At 39.9% G+C, this 10,402-nt stretch overlaps 1 protein-coding gene across 1 annotated transcript; it reads right to left on the bottom strand.

Moving 5' to 3' along the window:
• Positions 1-4,204: 4,204 nt before the first annotated feature.
• On the bottom strand, positions 4,205-6,606 carry LOC106933666 (gamma-crystallin N-A-like). The gene is made up of 4 exons (XM_015013060.2): positions 6,483-6,606; positions 6,064-6,312; positions 5,575-5,720; positions 4,205-4,463 (listed from the first exon to the last, which is right to left on the bottom strand). The coding sequence occupies exons 1-4, from the start codon at positions 6,501-6,503 to the stop codon at positions 4,328-4,330; spliced, it is 552 nt and encodes a 183-aa protein (XP_014868546.2). The 5' UTR covers positions 6,504-6,606; the 3' UTR covers positions 4,205-4,327.
• Positions 6,607-10,402: the final 3,796 nt, after the last annotated feature.

Below are 10,402 nucleotides of genomic sequence, written 5' to 3'. Positions count from 1 at the left end.
CAAAAACAAAGGAGAAAGAGACAAACTTAAGGACAAAACAAACAGAAAAGTTAGTGCAGGATGCAGCCAAATGTGCCAACTTAACAGATATTTTCTGTGGAGGAGGAACCAAGGTCAGCAACAATAAGCTACCACTGCAGCAGGTTAGCAAGCACTTCCATCCCAGACTTGGCATAAAGTGTGTTTGTGTTTTTGGATGTGTTCAGGGCACGCAGAACAAAAAAGGCAGCCTGTCAGTTATGCTGCAGCATAATTAATCTGCTTAATCACTTAAAATCAATTCGTACCGGCTGAACAGAAAAATGCTCGTATTTCTTTATTGCAAAATTAAAAGATAATATCTGAGTATATAGTCTAATCTAGTTGCCATGCTCTGTTTTTTTTATTATTCATAGGTCACATAGCTTTTCTTAGCAGGTCAAGAAAAATACAAAAACTCAGTAATTCTCTTCCTGAGTGTTTAGCATGTTTCTTAAGTTGAAAAGTTTTCATTATTGCTGCTAGACAGCAAACAAAAGCAGTGCCAGCTGTGGTCAAGGAATTGTAAAAGAGGGACAGGATAATGCCAGTCGGAGTAGGAGTGAGGAGGAGGAAGAGATGGATGTGCTTACAATATATAACATCTTTGTTCAACATAAGGATGCACTGTTATGGTTTAATATCACAATCCATATAGCACAGAGACGATGCGGCTGCATGAGAGTGTAATAAATAAACTGTCATGCAGAGAGATTCAACAACTGCTATTTTTTTATTATGATAATGAACTAAGCTTTGTCTTTGGTGCAATCTAGTCTTAATATTACTGCCCTGCCAAATACAGTTTGCATGTTTAACAGCATAAACAGAAAATGTATGTTATTATCACCTTCCTAAGATATTATTATAAGACATTTTTTGCCAAAAGTGATTTTGAAAACCCCCCAAAACAAAACAAAAAACAAAGAAGTCATTCGCTTTGGATTGCCGAAAGATGCAACTATCTCTTCATATACACCAGTATTCTGTGAATTTTTACTGCTCAAATGAATAAAAAATATGAAAGCAAATGCTGCCGAGTGTCAGTTTGTGTTCTCTGGCATTTCTGTGCCATTTACAGTTTATTTTCACATTTTGCTTGTGTGGGAGATTAAAGTTTAAAATTAGATCAAATATTCAGGTATAAATCCAAACTGTAGCAGCTGATAAGTGTATAAATGAGGTCGACATGTAGTAAAATCAGTTGTATTGTTAATTAAAACCATAAGAGCAAAGAGACCCTCCTGCCCTCAGAAGTAAAAAAAAAAAAATAAATAAAAATAAGTCTGCTTCTGTGTCTGCAGGGTGAAAAAGTTCTCTGGGTCCGCACTGGGATTTGGAAGTTGGATAACTACTCATGGTATTGAATACTTTTAAATCCTTTTCTTCTGTGGCTCCATAGGCAGAGACATAACACCCAGTTGCCAGAGGCAACTCGGCAGGAACACGTCGTAATTTCTCAGTAGCGTTTAGATACAGCAGTAAATCCGGGTCTTTACATTTCGCCGTATTTCTCTTTTGCAGCTAATAATAATATAGCACAGTTATATTGTGGACTGCAATGGCCATTTTAAGGTCTAGGAAAATCTGAGGCAGTAAACACACCGTAGCTACTCCACTTTTATGTTTTGATTCTTTAAACCCTGGATTCATTCAGCCCCATCAACATTTATATATTTACAACATTTGGCCAAGATAACCACAAATAACCACGAGTCATCTGACTATCTTGACACTTTGGCCATGAAGATGGTATCAAAGTGCCTCCGTTCCACACCAATGAATATCGAGGTGTAATGGGAGTCGGAGGTTGATGTTCCTCTGAGCTGGCAGCAGAGAGCTGGAAGGTTTTTTCCTCGTACAGGACTTGTCACTCAGCAGATTCTGAGATGTCGGCCCGCTGTGTGTTAGCCCATGCCAATATGGCACTGAGCCGTCCATGTTAGGTCACTGTGATAAATAGGCACAGCTGGTACTTAACAAGGGCATCCTTTCTGCCTCAGTATCACTTGCCCACTGTTCTTTAATAAATAATAAAAACACAACATTTTGAGCTTTAGAAAAAACAATGAATATTTAAATGCTACTTCGAAACTGTATGCATTGCATCTGAAATTATCCGTGTAAAAACAATGCATTAAAGTCTTACACTTCTTTGATCTGAAATAATCCTGAGGATTTACATCTTTTGGTATTACCCTTAGTCACTGTTGAATGATATGGGTAATATGACTCACTTCCCAGGGCAGTATGATGTGGGGGGGCATCACACACAAAAGTTTCTATTGGTTATTTTCACACCCAGTTATAGATATGTGCCCCAGTGCATTTTGTACACGCACACACACACATACACACACACATACACACACACATACGCACACATGTTTGTGTTGCTATCCTTGTGGGGACTTTCCATTGACTTCCATTCATTTCTACAGCCTAAACCTTACCTTTACCCTTTTCCTAACCCTAACCATCACATACCTAACCCTAACCCTATCCCAAACTCAATTCATACCTTAGCCCTAACTCTGACCCCTGACCCAAAAACTGGGTTTCCCCTCGCGGGGACCAGGCTCCGGTCCCCCACGAGGAGCAATTGGTCCCCACAACGTAGTATATGTCAGGAAAATCGTCCCCACAAGGTATTACAAACAAACGCACACACACACACACACACACACACCTACACACACATGCACACACCTACACACACACACACACACACACACACCTACACACGCACACGCACACAAACACACACACACACACACACACACACCTGCACACACACACCCCCACACACGCACGCACACACACACACACACACACACACACATGCACACACCTACACACGCACACGCATACACACACACACACATACACACACATCCCAGTCAATATTTGATGAAATGTTCCTGCTAAAAGAATTAGGAGTCCTGGGAAACTCAGTGGAATGATTTCCAAACGACAACGCTTGGCAACATAAATGTATAGTTTGTCAGTCTCTTGCAATTACATTCATGTTGAATAAGTTACAACATTATTGATAAAGTGTATTCATTTCAGAAACTCAATTCATTAAGTGAAACATTATATAGAATAATTGAAAAGAGGCTGCTGTTTTCAAGCGTTTATGTTAATTATGATGATTTTCAGCTAATGAAAACTCAACATTTAAGATTACAATGTTACATCAGATAAATGTAAATAAGACATTTTTAATACATAAATGTGGGCTCAGTGAAATATGTCTGTAATGCCTGCTTAAAGGTTTTTACTTTCAATCTGACAATAGAGCCTCATCAGAAAGCATATTTTTTATTTTACTGTACCTATTGTTGGTCAGCTGCATAAGTGCACGAGTGAAAACCACCATGAAAAACTGAAGCTACACATCTGCAAATTTTAATCACAGCTTGCTTAACCAAACTAACAAAACATGGAGTAACGGACAGATTCACAGGAAGTTTTGTTCATAACAAAAGTGAAAAAAAAAAAGAAAATACAAATGTGTGAAAAATGATAGGATTTGTTTTCCAGCTTGGAATTTAATGCAAAGGGCTCTTTATGTGTTTGAATCAGTTCCCTTCGAAAGCCCCGAGGTGAGGGACGCAGTAAAATAGATAAATGACACTAGGTGGTAGCAGAGCTCCCCTGGGCAGGTGCACCGACACTGTTGACCTGTGCAATATCCCACTTTCACTTCTGATTTATACCTCGCATGTGAAGGTGATGCTTATTTCCCCGCTGTTGCCTGGTGACTACCAAATTATTTTCTGTGTGGGTGTCACAAGGCTTTATGTTTTAATTGAGACATTTTGCCTTATGATTATTGGGCACGCTGTTTCTTTTAGCTGTCTTTCTGAACAACTGAAATCCAAGTATGTCAAACAATCTGTGCTCAGCACTGTTTAGAATATCTCATGTAGCCTGGTAATGGATCCATTAGGATGAGGAAAAGCCCGGCACTTGAAGGTTTTCTACGTGTGGTTTATAATGGGAAGCAATTACCTGAATAATAGGCCTGATGCCATTTTCTACAATGAAATGTTACGGCTAACTATGAGCTTCACACAGAGTGAGCGCAAAAGAGGAGAGAGAAAAAAAATGGCCAAAAGTGAAAATAACACAAGATTACTATTTTATTTCAGCCTCTGATAACAAAAACACAACAACAGCATTGAACATTTTCCACTTGTTTTATTATTCTACACCTCCACAGAGTCTGTGAGATATATCCTGAAAGCGTGGCACATTTACTCCGTGAGCAGTCGATCGTTCTGCCTCCGATGTGGAGGCAGGTTTAGAAGTAGTTGGCCACCCTGCGAACAGACTGGATGGTGGGATTCTCTGCCTGCCACTCCTTATGGCTGCAGAAGTTTCCTCTTTCCACGATGTACATGCGGCCACGATAGTTCGGCTCCTCATACAACACCCAGCTGTTTGAAAAAATGCACAAGCTGAAGGAGGAATTCACTAAATGTACAGAGTGTGATTATTTTCCCCTCCAATTTTGTAAAGCCACTGAATTACAGAAAGAAACCAGTTTCTTTATATCTTAAAGTGAGCACGTTTACTAGTGAGTAACGCGATAAGTTGGAAAACTATTACCAAAACAACCAATTTGAGAAGAGATAGAAATGAAGATACTGGCCTGTAAGAAAATTAGCAATAGATTCTTTAAAATTAGTTCTCTTAGAGTCAGAATAGTGAATTAGACTTTAAGAGGATTATAAACAAGCAATCAGACCACAAAGGGTTCTGAGGAAGTGCAGTTATTTGTTTTCACTGGATGCTAGCACAAGATGAAGTGTATGATGACAGAAGCGAGTAGCTCCATAAATGTTTAGGAAAAGCTAAAAGAATGTAAGACAGCATTAATGCCACATTTAGGCTAATAACAAAGTAAAATGCTACACAGTTATAGACACAGCAATGCTCCAGGCCCAATCCTATTCTCTGAGAAATTAATGTAGCAGTAAAAAAACATCACTCCATTATCTATAGAGTGCATAAAATACAAGACAGGGAATGATAAAAAAAAAAAAAGGCTGAGATTTTATGCAACGTACAATGTTGAATTAAAATCGGAGGAGTTCTTAGGGCTTTTAATAATTTTTTAATGTAATTTTTCCCTTCCAATTAGTGAGACAACTAATGAATCTCTTTAGATGTTATGGTAGTTGAAGCTTTTAAGCATTGGCCAACAAATTAATGCTCCTCTGATTTAAAAATGCTTTTTGTTTGTAAGTACATGAAGAAGAACGAAGGGTTTAAACGGTCAAGAACAAAGAATCAAAAGGAACAGGAGCAGACAGAGTTTCATGATATTGCACAGTATTGTAAAGTAGTAAAATATGCATTCACATTAAATATGCGTAATATTTTAAAGTTTTCATGATAAAGTCCTATTAATTTGTTTCCATAAATGTTCTTCAGTCTGAATATATTCTCTTGAGTAATTATTAATTAATGCCTGAAGATGAATGAAAACACATCAGAACAAAGCACAATACAAAAGCCATGGAAGAAAGGGTTAAAGATACATACGCTCCATCTCCATAAACCTTCATGGAGTTGACACAGTTCTTGGTCAGACCTCGCGCTTGCAGAAACGGACAGTCGTCACACAGCTCCACACACTGGCCGGCGAAGTTGTCTCCCTCGAACATCTCCAACCTGTAGTGCTCGCCGTGCTGGGGAGGTAAACAGAAGCAGAAGTGCATCCTGGCTGAGTCATTTTACAGCAAGGTTAGACTTTTTCTTTCTGTAAATGACCGAGCCCGTTTCGTGACAGAAGCTGCATTATGTGTGCACCTATAGATGTGTGGAGGAAGGCATGAGAAAGTCTGTTTCTGAAGAGCTGGAGTCCATTAAATACCATTTCTTTAGCACCTGTAATGTGTAAGGTTCTGCTATTTAATTAGGCTAAGACTTTTTTTTGTTCTTTTTGTCAAACAAATGATGCTGAATCTATTTTACCGGCTGAATATTTCTCTGCCCCAGGGGTCTCCTTCAAACACACACACATAAACTCACCATCTTGATTGGTCGGCATGAGCCCATGTGATCATTATGAGCATTCCAGCGCTGGAATTCGGGGTACTCTCCATGCTCCAGAATGTACTGCTGGCCCTTGAAGTCAGGATGGTCGAAACAGACAAAGGCACCGCTTTCCACACGGACAGAGTTGACCCTGTTCATAAAGCCTCGGTCCTGAAAGTTGTCGCAGTCGCTGCAGAGTTCCAGCTTCCTGCCGGTGAAGCATTTGCCCTCGTAGAGCACAATCTGTTTTCACCATTTAATAAGGACAGTCAATTCTTTTTTTTTTTTTTGCAAAAATGTTATTTTTCCATCTCACATGTTTGGAATGTCTTAATATATGTATGTTTGACTGTGCAAATCAACAGGATTAGTAAAAGTTTTGGGGGAAAAGGGCTCCTTCAACTGGTACTCACCTTTCCTGAGTACTGAGACATTTTCCACTGTTAAAGTCCTCCAAACTATTCACACAATTCAAGAGGGGGAAATTTTGGACTCTGAGATATATACGGCGGACAGAGAGACTGCCGGCATCGCGAGGCAGACACAACAAAAGCACAACAATGGAGGGGTTTAGACATTTTGCCAAATGGACACTTTCCCTTACATGTGTCACTGCTGATATTGGAGTTTGCCCCGAGAGGAGGGCAAAACAATGGACTGGGTGAGATTCTGCTTTGATTGGGCTTTGGGGGTGATGCTGGACTTTGCCGGGGGTTGCAGTGTAACATTTGGGACACGTCCAAATGAGGGGGCATGGAATGGAAAACAACCCGGAGGAGCAGAGGTCAGAGGGCAGGAACAACTCTAACAATAAACCATCCTCTGACAAGCAGCGCCAATGAGGCTCCCAAGGCAGTTTCAAACTATTTATTCAGCAACCTGAATGTCTCTGTCGAAACCAGATAGCCCAGCTGCTATTTTCTCGGGATCCCTCTGTGTTGATGTTTCTCGTCCACTGATCCACAGAGATTTCTGGATAAATTTAGACCTTGACCTGTGAAAACCTAGGATGCAGCCTCATAGTCACAACATCAAACACTATACCAGGGTTAAGGTAAGGGATACTGGGCATAGGGGTGATGATCTGAGTTAGGGGCAGGGCAGGTTCATCGGCTCTGTATTGCTGTGATCACCTGTATTCTCTCTGGGGGCTGGGTCTGTTGTGGTTTGTGGTTTTCTGTGTTTTCTGTGGGTGGTCGGGGGCCATATGTGTGTTTTCTGTCTGTGTTAGTTCAGGGGGTTCTCTTGCCTTTGTCTTATGGTCTGGCTTGGGTCCAAGTGGCTGCTGTGGCCGGGGTGGTGACCAGAGAGGGTGCAGGCAATTGTAGGCAAAGTGTTGGTGGGCGCTCGGATGGGTTGCTTATTAGACTTCTTCTTCTGCGGAGAATAAATTGTCCAGGTTTTGGGTGGAACTACTTCATAGGTATTTGGGTCTCTAGGCAGTCATTAGTCTGTTGGTTGTAATGGGACCTATTATGCAAAATTCCCATTTAGCATTTTCTTTGTACTGAAGTACTTCCAAAAAACACCCAGCCATTTTTTAGCAATAATGTAATGTTTTATTTCAAAAACCTTCTGAATGTAACGTCACATCAGCATGCACTGTCCCTCACCTAGCAATCCCAGTTAAACCCAGTCCCGTTACCTAGTAACCCCAGCAGAATGCCGCCCATTACCTAGCAACCTAAGATTTTCTCCAGGGTGTTTGGTCAGCTGGTTTTACCGCTGTATGCTCTGTACAATGGCTGCTGGACAAGATAAGTGTTTTGTTGTTGACTTACCATCTTTAAACCACTGTCTGCATTCTTGTTGATTGTGCAGAAGGCTATACTTCTGTTTTTCAAAGATGTATGGTTGCATTATTGCACAGACATATTTGAAGCAATTTGAAGTGCAAGTGCAAACGTTGAGTTGGGGGTGGGGGTGGCCAGCAGCAGCTTATTTAGATTTAAAGTGACCAGAAGTTTTACAACAGCTCATTCTGAAAGGTACATTCAGACGGATGCAGCATCGAAGCAGATGTAGCGTTTAGTACCTGTAGAGCGTGAACTCCAAAAATATTTGACTTCACTCATATACAGACTGCTGTAGAGCAAATCTGCTCATATTCAGATTCAAATTCAAAAATACTTTATTAATCCCAAAGGAAAACTAAATATTGGCTCTAGTTGTGGTTTTATTTCAGCTTTTCCAATATTATTCTGCTCCTCCCTGTTTAAACATTGTGTTGCTATGGTTGCCAAAAGTAAAATCTCAATGAAATTACAGAGCTACTCCAACATGCTGCCACAGATGTGGCATGGTTTGTGTTATTGTCAGTTGACCAACGGTTCTTGTTGCAACATTGACCCTAAAGCACACAGAGCAGCTTTTTAAAATCTACTTTCTGAAAATCCTTCAGTGGAAATCTATTCTTGTGTCACACAGACAGCTGATTTTATCGTTTACGATTTTAAAGATTTGCAAATCATATACTATATTAAATTATAACTTTATGGGTTGTGCAAGCTGGTAAAAACTACTAAATTTATTAAACACAAGCAGATAACTTATCAGTCTGGGAAATTTTCTGGGAGGAGGGGCACAGGGCGACTAGCGTTGGTGGAGGTACAAAGGAGGACTGAGTTAAATGATTGAGCTGAATAAGATCATAGGAATGTCTCTTTCCAGGATTTTACATTCAAGTCCAGAGGTTGCGTTGGAGGGCAGACAGGGAGAGGTGATAATTACAGGATGACCTGAGGCGAGGCTTTGAAGCAGAAGTCTGTGGAGAAAACCGGGAATTCAAGTAGGCACTGAAAGTTTGCCTTGGAGTTTCCCAAAAGAGAACTGAGCATCCGTAGAGGAAACTCAGAGTGAGAATAAGGAGCACAAATCTAGACCACAGAACAGAGACACAAGGAGCAAGCCATTGGAAGGTTACCACAAATACACAAATGTCACACACACCTGTCGAATCCTCTCTTAATGCCAGTCTGATGAGGAGATAGAGCTCAGGTGTAAAGGCTTCCCATTAGCTTGGCCACGCCCACTTTAGGAGAGCGAGAAGCAGCAGGAACAGCAGGGCAAAGAGGAAAAACATCGATGACTCAGGCATGAATAGCCTGGACGTGACCTGTGCTTTCTCATAGTACTTTAGTTAAAGGGTACATATTTATATTGATAATCATCTTTAAAAAATGCTTGTATTAGATTGTGGCTTCTAGAACTCATTAATCTGTACTGACTGAGAAAAGAAGGGCAGTAATTAACAGAATATTGATTTACATCTTATTCTATAAAACCGGTCCATACACTTTTGGTTATGGACCAATGTTTTTATTGCTGTTGTCAAAGTAGTTCTAAGCAATTTATCTTCATATCTGAGGTTTTGTTGATTGTGCTGAAAATGTTTAAACTCTTTGGAGTTGGCTCCAGTGATAATTAAATAAAACCCACATGATTTTTTTTATTATTATTATCATTAATGTCTACATTTACATTTATAAACCTGATGTGTGAATTTTACTTTTTGGGGGGACCCCTGCCTTTTTGACCAGCTGCTTATTTTGCTGGTATCTTGATTATGCAATATTTGCTTTCACTTTCCTTTGTTTTACTTCAATTTTATCAGCAGCAAATAAATAAATAAATAAATAAATAAATAAATAAATAAAAACTTTTTAAATACTCTAATTGGACTTGGCATTTACTAAAGGAGTAGTTTTAAGCCAGGGTGTGACATTTTCCCTCAGATGGACCCAATTCAGAGATATTTCATCCACCCAAATGTTATAAAGACGCCTCAGCTAAAATGGGTCAATGTTAGAAAAGAATGAAAAATGAGCTGTAACATGAATCACAGAAGGAAGCAACGTCCCAGGGATTTTCAGGAACCTCACAATAGAAATGCAAACTACTTTAGAATGCAGTGATAGATTATTGTCAGTCACAGGTTTCACGGATAAACTAAGTATAACTGAACAACATCACTTCCCTAATTATACATTTTGATTTATTACAAAAAAAAAATCCAGGGATTTTGAAGTCCAACTTTTGACTCTTATATGATGTTTGTTTTAAAGGTGAACGTGAGCCAGCTCTACTTTGTCTTCCATAATCTTCCCAAAGCAAACACACATTGTCTTTGGCTTTAGTCACATCCAGCCTAAAGACGAATGCAGACATTGTTATCTGTGTCAACTTCATCCTGAGGTAGGAGTCGACTGCTCTTGCATAATGCATTGGGAAAACCCTGGACACAGTGTACCGAGGGTGAGTGAGGAGCTGAGCACACAGACTTAACAGAGATATTATACCTAATGGGGCGTAACCATGACAGGACTGGAGTATG

The sequence above is a fragment of the Poecilia mexicana genome, unplaced genomic scaffold (genome assembly GCF_051168715.1).
Source record: "Poecilia mexicana isolate PSO_F unplaced genomic scaffold, ASM5116871v1 scaffold_17, whole genome shotgun sequence".
In the NCBI taxonomy this organism is placed as follows: Eukaryota; Metazoa; Chordata; class Actinopteri; order Cyprinodontiformes; family Poeciliidae; genus Poecilia; species Poecilia mexicana.
The sequence above is the reverse complement of the archived record's forward strand: the minus strand, read 5'-3'. Positions and strand labels throughout refer to the sequence as shown.

Coding starts and splice junctions, on each gene's coding strand:
- LOC106933666 (XM_015013060.2), bottom strand. CDS start 6,503: ATGTCTCAGTACTCAGGAAAG. Junction 6,313..6,482: donor TGTCTCAGTACTCAGGAAAG/GTGAGTACCAGT, acceptor TGGTGAAAACAG/ATTGTGCTCTACGAGGGCAA. Junction 4,464..5,574: donor AAGGTTTATGGAGATGGAGC/GTATGTATCTTT, acceptor TTTTTCAAACAG/CTGGGTGTTGTATGAGGAGC.